The sequence below is a fragment of the Triturus cristatus genome, chromosome 3_2 (assembly GCF_964204655.1).
Source record: "Triturus cristatus chromosome 3_2, aTriCri1.1, whole genome shotgun sequence".
Lineage (NCBI taxonomy): Eukaryota > Metazoa > Chordata > Amphibia > Caudata > Salamandridae > Triturus > Triturus cristatus.
The window spans coordinates 1,134,960,608-1,134,981,146 of NC_140584.1; the positions used below are offsets into that span (position 1 = coordinate 1,134,960,608).

General features: G+C 45.1%; 1 protein-coding gene across 1 annotated transcript in view; it reads left to right on the plus strand.

Annotated features, from left to right (window-relative positions):
* The window catches only part of LOC146859258 (uncharacterized), a 400,212-nt gene that overhangs the window by 365,025 nt on the left and 14,648 nt on the right, over nt 1-20,539 (plus strand). The window contains exon 27 of the mRNA XM_085647151.1: nt 2,294-2,443. Coding sequence (XP_085503277.1) covers nt 2,294-2,443 — 150 coding nt within the window. The remainder of the gene's footprint in view (nt 1-2,293; nt 2,444-20,539) is intronic.

A 20,539-nucleotide genomic window follows, 5' to 3' on the forward strand; every position in this document is an offset into this window, starting at 1 on the left:
GTGATGGATTTATTATACATGCACCCAGAGGGCACCTTAGTGGTGTCCCCTCAGAACCTACCGATCTCTAGTGTACTGACTGACGGGTGTAGAGCACCCTGCACCACAGACAGGTTTCTGACCCCCTTCAGGTCAGAGACCACGCTTTCAGAGGACAAAAACAATTCCTGCCGCAGTGTTGTAACCTCCTCCAAGCAGGATGGCTAAGTAATCAGCATATCGAGGCAGGAGGCTTCAAAGGCATCTGTCACCTTTGATATGTGACCAAGGCTTCCCCCGGACTGGGGAAATGCCACCCTGTGCCTCAGGTCCATTTGGCACCGGGACAGGTGGGAAAAATTAGCTAGCCAGGAGGCGTTTTCCCTATCAGGCTAATTCCACCTAGGCTACCTGATGTGAACACAAAAACTAGAATTCCACCATCTTTGTTTTTGGTGGAATTAGGCTCACTGGTTCAGGGTTATGCCAACTTCCCACAAGAAGTGGTTATATAGAGGAAGTAGTCCCTAAAGGTAAGCAGCCCACTGGCCACTACCTGTCACTCCCTTTAACACCCCTAAATTGAGTATTTAGGAGGCACCCCTGATGACAGGAACACAGATTCAATGGATCCAGAAGAAGAGGACAAAGAAGAGCTGCGAGAAAATGAGAACTGAAGACTGCTGTGGACTTTTGGCGTGAGACCCTGCCTGCCTGCACCAGTCTCAATAGTTGCAACCTAATAATACTATATAGTGCATAAACAATGTTTAGAAATTGAGTTTCAGCAAATCTATTAATCATTTGCACATCACCAAGTAAAGTGTTCTGATTTGTTTTCATCCTATAAAAATCTTTTTTTCACCACACAAAATTACAAAACAATTCTTTAAAAACTACTGAAATATATTTCTAAATGTTTCTGAAGTTCACTTATTAGTTATTTAAATGTTACAGCCTTTAATTTCACATGCTCTGCAAAGCACGATTGTCACTTTGCAAAATCCTCTCACTCAGCAGTCCGCACAAGAAAAGTAAATGTAAGAAGACAATCTGACTTTTGACTTCTGTCTCTGCATGCAGAGCAAATGTGACCAGATTAAAACAAGATTTAAAGCCACCTTTACTATTTATTCCCCTTGCGATTGAACAGAACACCTATTATTTGTCCGCTTCCCAGAACGGTCCAGTAGGGTCTAAAAATAGCTCGCTCTGATGAAATCTGATTCACCATAGCAAGTGGGTGAGCAGATTTCTTGAGGCCGGGTAGACCAATTTCACTTCACTCTTGACAACCAAAGATGATATGCATTGCCATATTTATCTGAACTGGCTTAATGCATACTCCAACAGATCGTGTTAGAAATCCCCGCATGCCGATTATATGCACAAGAAAGAGCCATATAGTTTGTAAGTCTATAACGCCTTAAAAAGAACCTGCCTGTCCTCAAGCATCCATCTCCCACATAATGGACAGAACATCTAGCTTAGACCAAATTACAGCCTCATTAATGTAACACAGCACTAATATTATATAGTTTGCTGTAATACCCTCCCATGCACGGTAAACGTCCCTTCACATTATAAAATTCAAACACTAGTCTGACTTTATCATACCCTCAAGCACATCACATTGCACTGAAGATGCCTTGTTGGCTGACGGATGCCCCATCAATAATACACCTCATTTTATAAATCAGCCCACATCATAATTCTATAAGAACACAACTGCCACTCAGCAGGCGAATTATATCTGCTGTCATGGAACAAAGCCACTAATTGTTCCTCCATTTCTCTTAGAACCAACAGAACATTAATAGTTCATACCACATTGAAAGAAATATCTACAGTTGACAATCCATTGCACCTCAAGAATACAGACCCTTCTAGCTTCTAGTTGAGTCGTTCACCTTTATGGGAAAGGATAAACTGAAATGCTGTACCCCTAATGCTCCTAAACACTGAGTACACTTCGAAGGACGAACACATAACGTAATTCCTAAAAAAACAATATCAGCCGTCATTTAACACTGCTATGAACATCTGTAATCCAACAACATGTAACACTTGATCACAAGATTTTTGAGAGCCTAAGAAATCAAACAAATGGAACAAATGTGTTTTGCAAATGTAAATCATAAAATTTCACAAAGTTAATGAAAGGGTATTTATTTTTTAGCCCTTTCCCCAGCATTCAGTCTGTTGAAGTTGCGCTTATGTACAAAAATACATTTTTAAGAAGACGGCTAAGTAAAGAAATTGTAAATGCCAAGCATTTCATGTGAAAATGTAATTTGTTAGTATGTTTTAACAGGTGAGAAGATTGCTAATCCTGATGTGCTCAGCAAGAAAACAAAGAAGGAAAAGCAATTTCTGAAGAATACTCAGAATATAGCGCAAAGGGAAAGCAGTCATTGGCAGAGCACCGGACCGGAAGAACTGATGGGGCCTTTGCATCAATCAGGTTTGGCATATCTTATCTCTCAAGGCACGCATTTTAGCACATAGTGGACAATCAATGTCGGCTCTGTTTAATTGTGCAAACGTGAAGGGGAGAGAGGGTTTTACAGAGCCAGTATCAGTACAACCTCTCTGCTTTAAAATGTATAGAGATTAACAAGCCTGGCAAGCTCTTATTTGTAAAAAGAAAATATTTCTTTACATTCTAGTGTCACTTATGTATCTCTTCCAGAATAAAGAGATTTGTTTGAGGATATTAATTTGTGAAAGATATTTATAAAGAAGAAATGCGACTACTTACCTACACTAGGTGGCATGCTTCTTTCATAGGTGTGTTCCTTGGCTAGCATCTTGATGCTAGACATGGTGATCGGGAGCGCTCAACTAGCAGCTGATAAACTTTTATATGTACAAAAGTTAATAGGTAAAATTCAAAATTGTATTAAGAGTAGGATAAGTATTTAAATTCCATTGTATTTGAAAATTATTTTAAGATTAAAATGAAATGGAGAGAGGGGAGTGTATGGCATATTTAGAACATCTCACTCACCTTTTGGTAAATGGTCAACATGTTTCTGCTTCTCCTAGTGTATGCCCACCTCACTTGTCTTTCATAAGGACCTGTGTGGCACTTCTCTGAATTGCATGCTGCCCAATAATCTTATCCATGTGGTGTAAGAGCAAATAAATAGATTGTCCTATCTTTAGGTATGATCATATTCCCGGAATCAGTCCAGGAAGGTTGGATAAGAGGGAAAAAAACACATAAGTTACAGAAAAATGTGACCTCTTCCATTATCTTAGTATTGATAATACAGGAGTGCACCTATTCTTAATACCATCAACAATGTTACACCACTACAAACATGTTGAAAAACACTTCAGTCAAGGTGAGGCAAGCTCACTGGTGCTCACCTAAATACGGAAAACTCCACTGTACCAACGATTGGAGGATGAAGATACTTCTCTACCCCATGTTCTGCCGTATAGGTTATTTTGAAATGAGTAACTTAGTTTGAATTGACAGTGATGACTGTATACTCATCCAGAATCTATATGTCACAAAACGCCTCCTTGATACACTCGTTAGGCCTCCTCTGCTAAGTATACCATTGTGATTCTTAGTGGATAGATCCAAATTCTTGGACTCATGGGCTGCCCAGCAGTTCAAGATTGTAAGCCATATTATATATATATAATTCAATTTTTTTTATAACATTGGTGTTTATTGTTCTTATTAATGGAAAAATACCCACTGCCTGTTTTGAGTCAAAGGCCATCTAATAATCTTGTTATGACACATGCTTATGAATGTTGATAAATGGCTATCCATGTGTTATTACAGGTCAGGTACCGAAACAGTCTCCGTGTATGTCGGTAAAAAGAACCTCTCAGTGTATCTCCCATAAAATAACTGTTTGTTCGTATGCTCCTGGTCAGTAACTGTTAAAGTCCTCCAACTTTGCACAGAGTCCTGAGAGTGGCTCATTCTGTTTAGGAACAGCATGTATCCGTTCTGAGCTAAAGGGCTGTGTACGTGTCACTGAACCCTGTGTTGAGAAGCCGGGATATTAGTGTACATGCAAAAAGAACAATTGATGGACAGCATGCAGAACAATGATGTACATTCATCCCAGTACAGAGATCTGGGCCTAAATCCATTTTTGCTCCCCATGCCATTCCAGTTTGAACCCAGCCATATGCAAAGCAGTCTCGACCATGCACCCAATGAGAATAGTCGAGCCCGAACTGCCAGGCCAGGTCCACATCGGACTGGAAAAAGCATCCTAGGACCGGTTTCGGGGTTTCAGCCCTCATAAGCCAGGATAGCTTGACTCCAATGGCATGGAGAACACGGGACCCACGTCTGGGCAAACCCATCCCACTCGGGGTGACAAATGGAAAAAGGGCAATTGATGGACAGAATGCAGAATAATGTCATACATTCACCCCAGTACAGAGATCTGGACCTAAATCCATCGTTTTTTTGCTCTCCATGCCATTCCAATTTTAACCCAGCCATATGCAAATCGGTCTTGACCCTGCGCCCAATGGGAACAGTCCAGCCCAAACTGCCAGGCCAAGGATATCAGTGTACTGCACCTCTGCCTGTAGTGCAAATAGCACTGATCTGCATCAGTTTACTACATGGCGTGATGTAAAGGCATCAGATCTGAGCAGCATATTGTTACATGCAAGCGTTTGCATAAATGCTTCTAACCTGATGCTTGACCATAACCATAATCTGCAATGAGCTAAATGGCACCATTTTGAGGTTGTGTAAACTGTAGATATTAATCAGCCACAAAATTATCTTGCAAAAACAACAATTGATGGACAGAATGCAGAACAATGTCATACATTCACCCCAGTACACCCCAGTACAGAGATCTGATTTGCATATGGCCAGGTCTGAACTGGGGTGGCAGAGTGGGCTAAAGAACGGTGATGGATCAAACCCAGATCTGTTGACTGGGTGTGAGTGTTTGATTGGTTCTGATGCTCCGTCCATTACCACCCCGTTTTGTACCGCTTTGTTCGCCATAAGTTGGCAGGGTATGCTCAGACGTGAGTCCCTTGCTCACTTTGCCACTGGATTCAAGCAAGCCTGGCTGAAGACGGCTGAAATGCCAGAAACCGGTCCTAGGAAGCTTGTTTCGGGTCCAGGGAAGGCATGGCTTGGCAGTTTTGGCTTGACTGTTCCCATTAGGCACAGGGTCAGACTGATTTGCATATGGCCATGTCTGAACTGGGGTGGCAGAGTGGGCTAAAGAACGGTGATGGATCAAACCCAGATCTGTTGACTGGGTGTGAGTGTTTGATTGGTTCTGATGCTCCGTCCATCACCACCCCCTTTTGTACCGCAAAATTATCTGTGCAATTTTTTTATTCTGATAACATCTCAATGAACATAGTTATTTGGTAATATTAACTTTATTTTCACCAGTTATGTTAATCACAACTATCTCATTTTATGAAATTGTATAAGGGGCACATAAATCATTATGTGCGAAAGAGTCTATGGCCCTCGTATTAAAATGGAAGCATGGTTATTCGATAATTAACAATAGAACCCTTCCTGAAATAATTTAACAGACACATAATTCTTCCTTTTAGTAGAAACTCGGCTGATATCTTCATAAGTCTTTTTGTGCTATGGTTTGAGAATGTGTTTGTAGTTGCTTGAACTGTAATGTGTATTTCAATTTCTGGCTGTAATAGGCTACTTTTTCTATCACTGTCTTGACTGGTTGCCTGTAAGATATTGCTCTTTGAAGTGTGTGACCAATTAATGGTTGGATTGCTGTTGTTACGTTGGACATGTTGCAGAAACCTGGTTTTAATTTTCCTTGTTGTCATGCCTACGAACTTTAAATCACACGGACACAGTAGCATATAATTGACATATATACTGTTACAATTGGTTTGCATGATTTGACCAAACCAAGGTCTAAGGTTTTCGAGGGAGTAGTTTGGATATGCACCCAACAAATACAGTTGGTGTCCCATTACTTGTGCTTGCTGGAGACTTATGAGAAACCCAGTGAGAATCACATGACCTGTGTTGCAACGTTTTATTCTTTATCCCATAAATTAAAACTGTCCATTCTAAGACATATGCCCATTCTTGCAACCATAAAAGAACATCTACAGTGCCCTGTCTTTGTTTTGAAAAGAGGTTCTAGTACATACAATTACCCAATACACACTCCTTCAAAATACATGGGACATTACCCATCCGGCAATTGTAGTATGGGAAGGAGCTTAAACATAATAGCCTGATAACATCTGGAGTTAAATATAAATTGGCAGCTTCCTTTTAATTGGGTTTCTACTACTCTGAATGGTAAAGCGATTTCTAAGAAGGCAGACATTTATTCTTTTAACTGAAAACTTGCATAACTTACAATCACAGACATAGAGGACTACAGTGCAACATGCCGTCTACAACATTGGAGGAGACCAGTGGCACAGAACCAGTAACATGAAAAATAACAACCGCAAATATAACAGACAGAACAAAGACAAATTTACATTAAGCATAAATAAATTGATCCAACCTTGGTGATGAAGTAGAAACCTAGGTAAAGATTTAGCTCCTCAGTAAATTATCTGAATGCTAGATAATACTTGTCAGGTGCTTAAAGCAAATATTTGTTTGATTTGGAAAAAGAAATGCTACACTTAAAAAAAATGTTTTCTTTTTTTTTTTTTTTTTAAAAAGAAAGAAAGAATTTTTGTTTTTTTAAAAGACATATTTACATTTTTAAATCATACTTTGAGTATGCATTTTTTAATAATACAGAGCGTGCTGCTTTAAGACGGTAAAGCCTTCTTTTAAAGAAGGCTTCTGTGTTAATTAAATATTTCCTGCCATGAGATGAAAACAATCCAACTCCTAAATTGTAATGAAAAACGTCTATGATGGATGGATGTATGAATGAATGAATGTGGCATTTCTAAAAGCCTCGAGCAAAAAGGCTGTGGAGCACTGTGCATGGTCAAGGTTCAGTATAAAGTCAACAAGTGATAATAGAGCTAGTTGGCTTGTGGACTGCTAATGTATTTTGATGTAGTGTTCTTCAAAGAAGTGCATCTTCAACTCTTTGCCAAATTGGAGCATGGTTGGGGCAGTCCTAATTCATTTGGGGACGATGTAAATGTAAATGTCAAGGTACTTATAGAGCGCACTGTCACCAGACGGCCACCTTGCGGTGTCGCCTTTTGCGGTTTCCTGGCGCTGATACTCATACCGCTGTGGAACCCCTCCTGGCTTTCCCTGTGAAGTGTCCACTCCTGGACACCCCCAGGGTGAAGCCAGGCATCCTTAGCGCTGTTGGGGCCGGTGTGGAGGCTAAGCAAGCTATTGCCCAGAGTTGCAGCGTGGGGCCCGTGATTAGAATAGGCACCGAGGCGAGAATAGACAGGTCCGAGGAAATTGAGCCCGAGCCCCGGCGAGGCGGGAATCGAACCCTGGTCCCTGGCCAGAACTCTGCTTCAGGGTCTGCCGCTCTAACCATTGAGCCACACTCCTCCACAGGATCCTGTACTAGATCCTAGATCCTGGATGCATAGATGTTTTAGTTGTTTTCATTATTACACCTCTTAGTCTGTAGTCTGATGATGTTCTGGCTCTAGGTGTGTCAAGAACCACCAGAGATGTTGAGGTTGTCTTCAAGATAAACTGGGGTGCTGATCATGATGGATTTATAAATTATGTGTGAGAAGTTGATCTGGTATATGCTGGCCTGGTATTAAAGTGGGCACCTTGTACCAGTCCAAACAACCCTTATTGATGATTAGGTTAAAGACAACCTTTATTGAAAGATATCGGAGTGGTAGCTATGGAGAGCAACCTTCATGCTAAGTCTCGAAGGAATGTAAAGCAGCTTGGTGTACCAGATTATAACCTTCTGAATGACCAAATGAAAGGAGAACCACACAAGGTATATATAAAATATATGTATTTATTTCTAAACACTCTCTACTAACCTCTTTATGAGATTAGAGAACAAGATACACAATATTACAGTACTAGAACGACAGTAAATCGCACCATACACAGTGGGCCCCAGGGGGAGACCAAACCATATAGTATTATAACACCCACAACTTGACTAGACACAGTGCCTAGAGCGCGTAGAATCGCTGGGACTCCAAGGAACCACCCAAGGTAGTGACACAGGGGACCCATGGGGGACGTGTGCAGTGTGAGAACACAGCCGCGAGCTCCATACAATCCTATGGGAAAGTCACGGTTGGAATTTTAAAGATTAAGGACACTTAGGAGAGGACATTTAGCAAACCCTTTCAAACTTAGAAGGTTCTAAGGCCAGCACCCATGTGAGCACTGGAGTACTCGTGTTACCTAACCCAGGGAAGCCGGGTGCATAGGTGTCAAATGGTGTCGGGAATCTTCGTCGTTTTCTATGGCGAGATTCTGCAAAGTGCTGCTGCCGTGAAGAGGAAAAGTGTCCGGTGTGATCCAAGCCTGGATCGGAGATATGAAGAACCTGAAAGCAGAGGGGACGGAGTCTGGGTCACTTGCCAGTGACCAGGGGCTCGGTAGACGAGTGCCCACCGATGTCGGGTGCCTCATCTGTGAAGAGGTGAAGCTTGACTCTGCAGCCACGGGGACCAGGAGACGTCGACGATGACCAAAGTCCGCAGGCGAGCAGTCCCACGAAGGATTTTGAGTGGTGGGGGGGTCGGTGTCTGAATTTTAGACCAATAAGCCTTGGCAACTGCAACCCATGCGGTGAGAGTAAAGATGCTTCGGTGTGAACCAGCAAGGTCCTGGGGTCTCCCCAAGCAATGGAGAGTCAGGGCACCTCTGGAGCAACCAGGTAAGCCCTTTGATAGTTAAAGTTCCCTTCTCAGTGACCCACAGGTCGACGGACCAGGGATCGCGAAGGGACCTCAAGAGGACACACAAAACACCAGCCCACGGAACACTCGTGGAGTGTAGGCCAGTGATCTTCGGTGGAAGCACAGCCTCAGGGATCTCCAAAAAGCATATGCTGCTGCAAATGTGCACGGTGTCCAGGGGTTCGGGTTGCACTGTCCCCATGAGGGCTTTGGATCTTAGGATTGCTGAGAGCACTGATCGGCCTCGGGGAAGCTTGGGAACCCACCTCCTGTGTTGCAAAATCTTCGGAGTCCGTCGGGAGCTGCGTAGATGCAAACCGGTCAGATGCGTTGAGGTGCCTGCCTTGCAGGGGAGTAACTCCTTTACTCCAAGGGAGATTCTTCTGTTGTCCAGCAAAGCGTAGATCGTCAAATGATACTTGGTTTCTGTAGCAGAGTTTAGTCCAGTTAATATCTAAAGTCCTGTGGCCAGGGGTTCCTGCTTTATACCCAAGGAAGAAGTGGGACAAACTCTGGGGACCCACCTATGGGAGGGCCAGGAAAGAGGGGTGCTACACCCATGTCCTTTGTCCAGTTTTGCGGCAGAGCAGGGGCTGAAAGCCGCTGCTACCGGTTTGAGCTGGACTATGCACAGGGACACCAAATGTGCCCCCAGTGCAGACATCAAAGCACTCTCAGAGTGCACCCACCCAGCCCCAATAAACTAAAGCTTGTCTGGGAAGAGGTGTGACAGGAAACCTATTGTCCAGCCGTCCCCTGCCGGAGTTTCATCCAGCAGCAGGAAGGCAGACTCGTGTCTGTGGCTGGCAGCATCCATTTTGTGATGCCAGGGCTCGCAAAGCTGGTACTGGGTGTACCAGTGCTGTCATATTTCTCCCTCTAGTAGGGTGGAATCATACCTCCACACCAGTTACTGGTGTGGAGGTATGATTCCAAGGTGTTTGACCCCAAACACGACATGTTTCCATGCAGTCGTTTTAAAGTTAGCATTTACCGCAAGGTTATAATGCACTTAAGAGTATATGGTTTGGCTGCATCACAAACAACCCCGTAATAGAGGTTCGGAAGGCTGCAGAGGGGCTCTGCTCATGCAGGTGCACCCTCTCACATAAAACCCAGTACCCTGCCTTCAGGATTGATAAGGCCTGCCATAGGGGGGACTGATAGGTGTATATGTGCAGTGATATGGATAGATATAGTGAACCTATATCTAAGTAAGGGGTGCATGCACCACCTTACACAGGCTGCTGTAGCAGACCTGTTGTGTCATTTTGAATGGTCTCCCAGGGGTGGGATAATACATGCTGCAGCCCCTGAGAGCCCTCTGGGGTACCTATGCCCTAGGTGCATAGTATACCATATACTAGGGACTTATAAGGGTATCCCAGAATCCAATCTGAAGTGTACCTAAAGTACATGCAATCCATTTAGAGAGAAAGCCGCTAGTCTGGGGTCCTGGCTAGCAGGACCCCAGCCAGACTAAGTCGAAAACAGTGAAACATCAGCAAAACAAAAAGTGGGGGTAACTGTAAGAAGCAGATCCTACTCTCATACACAACCCCCCTCCCCCCAAACGTAAGCACATTAAACTAACCTTGACCAGTTGAGTCTTCATGTTCTAAATGGAAATATCTGGAGAGTCCATCTGCATTGGCATGGTTACTCCCAGGTCTTTGTTTCACTGTATAGTCCATCCCCTGTAGGGAAATGGACCACCTCAAAAGTTTGCGGTTTTCACCCTTCATCTGTTTTAGCCATAAGAGGGGCTTATGGTCTGTCTGAACAATGAAGTGAGTGCCAAACAAGTATGGCCTCAGCTTCTTCAGTGCCCAAACCAGAGCAAAGGCCTCCCTCTCAATGACTGACCAACGTTTCTCTCTGGGGGTCAGCCTTCTGCTAATAAAAGCTACTGGCTGATCCTGACCTTCATCATTCAATTGTGACAACACAGCCCCTACCCCAAACTCAGATGCATCTGTTTGGACAATGAATTATTTGGAGTAGTTAGTACTTTGCATAATGGGAGCAGTGCATATGGCCTGCTTCAGGTCATCAAATGTCTTTTGACAGCTGACAGTCCACCGAACTTTCTTTGGCATTTTCTTAGAAGTTAAGTCATTCAAAGGGGTCACTATGGATCCATAACCTTTGAAAAATCTTCTATAGTACCCAGTCAGGCCCAAGAAAGCTCTGACCTGAGTCTGGGCGGTTGGAGCAACCCAGTCCATGATGGTCTGGATTTTGCTCTGCAATGGTTGTACCTGGCCTCCACCCACAAGGTGGCCCAGGTACACAACCTGCCTCTGCCCTATCTGGCACTTAGTAGCCTTGATAGTTAGGCCTGCTTTTTGCAGGGCCTCCAAAACATTTCTTATGTGGACCAGGTGATCCTCCCAGGTGGAGCTAAAGACAGCAATATCATCTAGATATGCTGCACTATAGGCTTCCAGACCGGTAAGGACTTTGTTCACCAACCTTTGAAAAGTGGTAGGTGCATTTTTCAAACCAAAGGGCATCACCACAAATTGGTAGCGCCCACTAGGGGTAGAACATGCTGTCATAGGGCTTTGCATCATCAGCTAGTCTGATCTGCCAGTAGCCAGCTGTTAGGTCAAATGTTCTCAGAAACTTGGCTGAGGCCAAAGTGTCTTTTAGCTCATCTGCCCTAGGGATTGGATGGGCATCAGTCCTAGTGACTGCATTGAGACCTCTGTAGTCTACACAAAGCCTCCTCTCTCTCGCCATCTTTGGTGTGAGGTTTAGGCAGTAAGACTACTGGACTAGCTCAAGGGCTATCTGAGGGTTCAATAACTCCCAATTCCAACATCTTCTGGACTTCAGCGCTGATGCAGTCCCTGACATGGTTAGGTGTCCTGTAAATCTTATTTTTAACAGGCAGACTGTCCCCAGTGCCCACTTCATGAGTGCACCACGTAGTCTGACTTGGAGTCAGTGAAAACATATGTCTAAACAGATTGAGAACTTTTCTGCAATCAGTTTGTTGCTGGAAAGTGAGGCTGCCTGCCAAGGCTACACCATCTACTGAACCATCATCGGGGTTCTCTGAGAGCAGGTCAGGGAGTGGATCACTCTCTTCCTCCTGTCCCTTATCAGTAGCCCTGAGCAAGCCCATGTCAGCCCTGTCAACATATGGTTTGAGCCTGTTGACATGGAGCACCCTATGGGGGCTCCTGGGAGTACCAAGGTCCACCAGGTAGGTAACCGCTCCCTTTTGCTCAATGATGGTATGGGGGCCACTCCACTTGCTGCTGGGGCCACAGGCTCCAACACCCATACTTTCTGCCCTGGCTGGTAAACAGTCAGCACCGCCTTTTGGTCACACCAGGCCTTTTGCAATTCTTGGCTAGCCTCAAGGTTTTTATTTGCCTTCTTCATGTATTCAGCCATTCTGGAGCGGAGACCAAGTACATAGTCCACAATATCCTGTTTAGGGAGTTTGAGAGGTAACTCCCATCCCTCCTTCACTAGACACAATGGACCCCTAACTGGATGTCCAAACAGAAGTTCAAATGGGTTGTAACCAACCCCCTTCTGTGGAACCTCTCTGTAGGCAAAGAGAAGGCCGGGCAAAAGTATGTCCCATCTGCGCCCAAGCTTTGCTGGGAGACCTTTAATCATGCCCTTTAGGCTTTTGTTGAACCTTTCAACTAACCCATTGCATTGTGGGTGATAAGGGGTGGTGAATTTGTAATTCACTCCACACTCCTTCCACATAGCAGTCAAGTAACTAGACATGAAGTTTGCATCTCTGTCTGATTCTACCTCCTTAGAGAAACCCAGTCTGGAAAATATTCCCAGGAGGGCTCTTGCCACCACAGGTGCTGTGGTGGTCCTAAGGGGAATAGCTTCTGGATACTTAGTGGAATAGTCAACCACCACCAGTATAAATCTGTGCCCAGATGCTGTTTGAGGATCCATGGGACCAACTATATCAATCCCAACCCTCTCAAAGGGAACCCCCACCACAGGTAGTGGTATCAGGGGGGCATTTGTTGTACCACCTGCCTTACCACTGGCTTGACAGGTGACACAGGAGCAACAAAACTCCTTGGTGTCTTCAGGCATGTGAGGCCAATGAAAGTGAGGGACAATCCTGTCCCAAGTCTTGTTTTGGCCTCGGTGACCTGCTAAAGGGATGTCACGTGCTAGGGTAAATAGGAAGCCCCTAAACTTCAGAGGTATAACCAACCTCCTGGTGGCACCAGGCTTGTGGTCTCTACACTCTGAGAACAGTAGTCCATCATCCCAATAGATCCTATGGGATCTACTAGCACTCCCAGCAGCCTCATTGTCAGCAGCTGAGGGGTTCAAGAGAAGGGCAGCTCAGCTGCTCCTGGCTCAGATCTGCCCTGGAAGGTCCCCCGTCGCCAAGAACTCAACCTGATCAGGTTCAAGCTCATCTGGGACAGTTCCTTCTTCAGGACTGAGATCATCTCCCTCAAGAGACTGATCTACTTTCTGAGTCAGGGGGGAAGACATTCCTTTACCCCTATTGCTCCTTTTCTTGGAAGGCGCCTGGTTCGTTCTTCTAGGATCCAGGGCCTGTTCAGTGTTAGACATTTTTGCCTGTGACCTGATCATAGCAAACATTTCTGCATGAGTCCTGAGCTCGGCTTCAGCCCAAGCTGAAGTTTCTAAATCATTGCCAAGCAAGCATTCAACAGGGAGGTCTGCCCTTACCACAACCTTCTTAGGGCCAGTTACCCCTCCCCAGGTGAAATTAACAACTGCCAAGGAATGGTCTGTCCTGACATTGCTAGCATTGGTCACTTGGTACATCTCACCATGTATGATTTGCTCAGGAGCCACAAGATTCTTTGTCACCATTGTGACACTTGCTCCAGTGTCCCTGAATGCCAAGACCTCTTTTCCATTTATCAAAGGTTCCTGTCTGTATTTGCCCATATTACTGGGACTGACAAATAAGGAGGCCATATCCATGCCTCCATCACAGATCAGTACAGCCTGAGTAGGAACTCGGTCTAGGCCAGAGTCCATCTCGGATCCCAGGGTTAACCCTACTACACCCTTATTCTGAGTATTAACACCACCACTTGGAGCTGAACTAGGGGGAACAGTTGCCTTAGGGGCAATAGTGGCTTGAGTTGAGTCCTTGAACTTGGTACAACCACTTGTCCAATGGGTCTTCTGTTTACAGATTTGACACCAAGGTTTCTTCTTGCCTTTTCCCTTGTTGGATTGTGACTCCCACCAGATGTAGATTTTTGGGGCCCTTGAGAAGACTTCTGGTCTTTACCCTGCTCACCACCCTTTTCAGAGTTTTTAGAATCCTGCTTCTTGGAGTCACCACCTTGGTTCTGAACCTTCTGCCTCACCCTGGTTCTGACCCATTTGTCTGCCTTCTGGCCCAATTCTTGGGGAGAGGTCAGATCAGAGTCCACCCAGTACTGATGCAACAACTGATTTTGACAATTATTAAGGATCTGCTCCCTCATAATTAAATTGTACAATCCTTTAAAATCACACACTTTACTGCCAAGTAACCAGCCTTCCAGAGCCTTAGTAGCACAATCTACAAAGTCAACTCAGTCTTGTGTCTGTGCCTTTTGGGTGTCTCTGAACTTAATCCTGTATTGTTCAGTGGTTAAGCCAAACCCATCAATCAGAGCACTCTTCAAGACTTTGTAATTATCAGCATCCTCTTCTCTAAAAGTGAGGCGCTTGTCTCTACCTTTGTCTGCAAAGGAGAGCCACAAGATTGCTGCCCACTGCTCCTGAAGGACCCTCTGTACTTTACAGGCCCTCTCCAGTGCAGTTATCCATTTGTGGATGCCATCCCCACTCTGGTAGGGAGGGACAATCTTGTTCAGGTTCCTATGGTCATGAGTATGTTCTCCGGCTCTAGGGACACTGTTGCTGTCACCATGGGGCTCTAGTCCCAACCTTTGAGAAGCTTTCTGAGGCTCCAGTGATTCCTTATTTAGGGCCACTTGCTCTCTCTTGAGTCTGAGCTTCGCTAAGTCAAGCAGTTGGCACCTCCTCTCATAAGAGGACTCCCTTTTATAAGAGGTAGTAGTCCTATGAGAAACAGAGGTCCCTACAGAAGTACCAGAATGAGTAGATTCCTGAGAAGGAGATCTGGACCTTCTTGGTACACTGTTAACCCTTCCAGGTGGGGTAAAGAGGGGGCCACTGAGACCTTCTCCCTCACCTTCAGGAAGAATTGGATTGTCCAGGGTAGAATCATCTTGATCCTCCTGGTCAGCATCAGAGTCTAGGTCCAGGATGTTTTCACTTCCTGGCCTTTCCTCGTCTGCTGCCCCACCCAACCTGCCTGCCTCATCAGCACCTAGGGTCTTTCTGAGGTCATCTAAAAGCAGAGCCTCTAGGAGGCGTTGAGTTCTAGGGTTTTTCCCTGTCTTCAATTTTCTTGATGCACACACATTTCTCAATTCCTGAAATTAGAGATGGTCATACTTATTCAGCAAGGAGCCACTGGCTTCTGCTCTTGAAGACATACTAGTGTTGTGAGGTGTTGGACCTACCTATCCTAGTGGGAACTACTAAACTCTCTTGAGTTGGAGAAAGGGTATGCTAGACCCTTGACTTACCTAACTCTAAGTTCAGTAGAACTTACTTTATTCTAGTCTTGATTATATGTACCTATAGTGGTTTTCAGTTAGTCACTCAATGAGATTATCTGGTAAAGCAATAGCAAGCTTGAATCCCACCGCTGCCACCAATGTGAGAAGTTGGCCTAGTATATGCTATTGACTAATTAAAGTGGGCACCTTGTACCAATCCAAACAACCCTGAGGTGCCAAAGGCTGCAGAGGGGCTCTGCTCATGCAGATGCACCCTCTCACATAAAACCCAGCACCCTGCCTTCAGGACTGATAAGGCCTGTCCTAGGGGTGACTGATAGGTTTATATGTGCAGTGATATGGAAAGATATAGTGAACCAATATCTAAGTAAGGGGTGCATGGACCACCTTACACAGGCTGCTGTAGCAGACCTGTTTTGTCATTTAAAATGGTCTCCCAGGGGTGGCATAATACATGCTGCAGCCCCTGAGAGGCCTCTTGGGTACCTATGCCCTAGTTACATAGTATACCATATACTAGGGACTTATAGGGGTACCCCGAATGCAATCTGAAGTGCACCTAAAGTGCATGCAATCAATTTAGAGAGAAAGCAGCTAGGCTGGGTTCCTGGATAGCAGGATCCCAGCCAGACTAAGTCGAAAAAAGTAAAACATCAGCAAAAAGTGGGGGTAACTATAAGAAGCAGATCCTACTCCCCAACATTATGCAGCTGGTTTTTACGATGGTGCGGTCTGGGAAGATGCGTCAAAGGAGTTTAATCAGAATAAGAGTGATGTATTAGGGGCGCAAGTATGAAGTCTGGACAGCAGTGGAGCAGGGCTTTTCCACCATGTACATGCGTCGCATTCTGGAAGAAACTTTTTATAGTCGAGAGAGCTGGTAGCAGGCCTTCTTTGTTTTTTTGCAGTGTGTTCCTTGAGGATGAGGTTGATGTACAGGGCGAATCTAGGTAACCTGGAATTGTGTGAATTTTGGTGTTCAAAGCTAACCAGGTTCATTTCATTTAGCCAGGTTTGTATTGTTACTTATATTGGCAATTAGTAGGAATTCTTTTTTGGTTGGGTTAAACTTCAATATATTAGTAAAGCATGATGTGGTAGTGCACTGTCATTTACAGGCAGCACATTTTCCATTGAAATGGCCACAAACTTCCCCACTAACATGCGGTTTTACTGATAAAACTATTTAGCTTACAACCAATGTTCTGAAATTGAGGTTCAGCAAAGTGTTCGGATTTGTTATCCTACTATAAAAATCGTTTTTCACCACACAAATACAAACTGTGCTTTCATAATTACTGAAATATATTTTGAAATGTTTGTGCAGTTCACTTATTAGCTATTTTAACGTTGTGTTAGGAAAAAAGCGACATCTTTCAACCTTTAATTTTGCATGCTTTGCACAGCACGATTGTTTCACAGTTCACTATACGAAACGCTCTAACTTCAGGGCCGAAGGAAAAAAAGTAAGAGTAGGAAGACAAACTGAATTTTGACTTCTATCCCTGAATGCACATCTTATGTGACATGATACAAAAACAGATTTAAAGGCATCATTGTTGCTCATTAACTTTGTGAGTGGACAAAACAGTTGCTATTTGTCCGCTCGCCAGAATGGGCGAGTAGGCCCTAAATATAGCTCGCTCTGATGAAATCTGGCTCGTTATAGCAACCGGACAAGTAGATGTCTCGAGACCTGGGAAGATAGCGAGTGGTCTCTGTGCTGAAGTGATAAACAAAGCCAGACTGGTAGCCGTGCATGACACGGCGAGCATGATTGCGATATTGAAGCTGAATATAAACTGCTTCTTTAATGATCTTGCCAATGAATGGTAGGAGAGGAGTTGGCCTAATAATTCCATAGATAGCCAGTAGCATGAGGTGGGAGATGTACACTCCTCTGGGATGATCTGAGATGTGATTGGGTTGATTTAAGATGTGATTGCCAGTCCTCAAAGCAATGGCTGAAGTGGTAAGTCCTAAACAAGCGAATGTATAATAATAATAATAATAATAATAATCCACATTTGTAAAGCGCGAACAATCACCCGTAAGAGTCTCTAGGTGCTGGGGGCCGTCGGGAGTCACATGGTGCTGGGCTGATCTGTCACCGGCGCCGGGAATCGAACCGTGATCCCCAGATTCTGGCGTCAGTCGCCCTGGCCGCGGCGCCACACCTCTTCCAATGTATGAAGAGGCCTGACCCAAAGCTCACTCTGTGCTTTATGAAAACAATAGGTCTTTGAGAAAGCTCACGGGAACAGCCCCATCTTTCATCATGTCTAAAATTGTACCCTATATCCCCAGCAGACAACTGCGATCTTCCTCTCAGTCCCTCCTGATGGTGCCCAGGTTCAAGAAGAGCAGAACGGGTGGCTCGAAGTTCTCTGTCCTTGCTCCGTATTTTTGGAATTCCCTACCTTTCCAAACGAGATCAACATCATCCTACCTGGAGTTCCGTAGCACCCTGAAAACCTATTTGTTTGCACAAGCTTTTAAAATCTAAACTGCTCCACCCCCCCACTCAGGAACCACTCTCCTCAAAAGCGCCATGAAACCGCCTGGTGTACGAGCGCTCAACAAATACTTTTAAATTCAAATTCAATTCATGCCTCAATTAATGACAACCATTCTTTTGGGTGCTTAGTTACACGTGATACCAATTGTTTTTCTGTTTTTTGCTGAGAATTCTGGATTGCGCAATCATGCTTCTTTTAATTTGAAACTTTAGCCATTGCTTGCTCACACCCTGTAGGTTCCATGTGTCAGCACCTCTTTGGTTCACAACTAGTCTGCATAGCTTTTCATCTGCAGCCAAACAGCTGCTATAGCGAGACAGTAGCTTCTTTGAGGATGAGACGGCCACTACAGTTTCCGGAAATGGCCTATTGTGCCAACCCTATTTATCCTCATGTTCTCAAATGAAGTCAAATGTAATAGACCTTGTTTAACATAATACACCCCATCCCTCAAAAGCCTTCATGGAATTAACCCTCGCGTGTCAGTAACATCTTGAGATGGCCTGACAGGGAATTACAGGGACTCAAGAGTGACAGTAGTGCAGGTGGTAGATATACACACTTTTGCTTAGCAAACCATAGAACACATCAGAAGCATTTTCATAAAACACGTGTTTTGAAAATAATTCAGGAGCTTCCAAAACATCATCAAAACGAAATCATGTTACTAGTATGCTTTTATGCTACTAGTATTTCTTATGCTGACAGCAAGCCTTTGTTCATGTGACTGCCGTATGCTTTATGGTTGTCACTGTTTCACTTTGGGATTTGTGCACTTTGTCTCTTTAAGTAACACTTTCCACACACATTCCAACTGCTCCTGGTTTCTGAAGGCCCAGCCCAGTATGTTGGTAAGCTGGGAGATATTTGCTTCCAACATTAAAAAATATTAAATGTTATCTGCTATGCATCTAATATTTGTATATTCTTTACTCTATGCCTTTTATAGAGCCATATGTTTGGCATTCCACCAGACTTCAAATAAGCATGACTTGCTGTATGTGTTGCAAACAGTAATAGCAAGTACCAACTGAACCGAAATTGGGGATCATCGCTTAAGAGGAGAGGGTGGAAAGACTTTATACCTACCCAGTTGTACTGTGCCCTGCTGTTGGAAGTTGAAAAAAAACAGACACTCACTGGGCCTCAACTGAGGAACATTAGTGACCGATCCTCAGTACTTAAGCCTCCAAATGCTATGTGTGTGGGACAGTTCCCTAGGGCAGATCTTTGTACCACAGTTCCAGTTGGTTAGCAAAGTGCAGCACTGGTGTACTGGATTCACCTAGAACCAGGCCTCCTTTATGTAGGGACATAACATTTTTAGGTCGAGGGACCATCCGGTCTGCCGTAGGCAGAACCGGAAGTCCGGAGATTTAATGTTTTGGAGAAGAGGGGCTTGAACCCGCCCCTCTTCTCTCCTCTTCTCCATTGGCTGGCCTCTTGAATGCTGGCCAGCCATTGGAGAAGAGGATTGTCTCTCCGAACAGGCCCCGTCCTTTTCGGATTCGGGGGCGTGTTTTTTGCTACTTTTCTCATTATCTCCTCCAGCCAATGGATAGCGGAGAGAAAAAGAAAAACACGCCCCCGAATCCGAATCCGCCGTTGCCTTTCTCCGAGGCATTTCTGCTTTGCCTCGGAGAAAGGCGGTGGTGTGCTTGTTCTTTTTTAGGCACGGGGTGGGATTAAGTGATCTGCCGAGAATCAAGGGGTCGAGCCGACGCCGAGACTCGAACTCTAGCCGTAGCGCCACATACTCTCCCCGCCTTGTTCTTTACTGCTCCTCGCTTCTTTCGTTTTCGTTTTCATTCCAGGCCCTCTACCCTGTCAACTGAATCTCTAACACCTTCTGGCAGGACGCCCACTGCTTCACGACAATAGTTCACTAACTGAAGTGCTCGCGGCTACTGAGATGCGTGTGTGTCCTCTGGGCTCGAATTTCAGCATTGCTCTCCCCGCCTGCGATCTCGAATTAAAGAAATGTTACAGTGAATGGTGGTTACAAACGGCCGTGTGAGTAAATGCGCGTTCTTGGAGGGAGCTGGCCAGCACTCCGAGCTCTCTCTGACGGCGTGTGCTGCTGTCCCTCTCATGAAGAGCTGCTGCTGTGTTCATGGCATTAGGAAGCAGGGCCGTCGATCTGTGCTACACAAATCCACGTGTGATCGCGGCCTGTGATTAACTTACCAGGATACTCACTACGTTTGCTGTGGAATACAAGGGAGTTCCTCACACCCCGTGCTAGCGTAGGGGTGAGCTAGCTCAGCACCCCCCCCCCCCCCTCAGAATGTCATTACAGGTAGGGACACACCCATCACTGGCTGTACTGTCGTTTGTGAGGGGCGGAGGGGGAAGGGATGCCACTATCAATGGTGCAGCGGGTGCAGTGGCACCGCGTCTAGGTCCTCGGGACCACGGTACCTTGAATATTAGATTGTTTTACTACGCAACCAGTGCGGAACGGGGGCTCAGTCATTTTCCTTTGCACTAGGGCCCCCCTGCTACGCTCCTTGGGGTGGGGGGGGCGGGCTCTGACTTCAATACATTCACTGTCGAGTCTTCTGTCGTAATTACGCACATCGATTAACTCCTGGCTTGAGGCTTAACGAGGCCACTCTGCTGCCC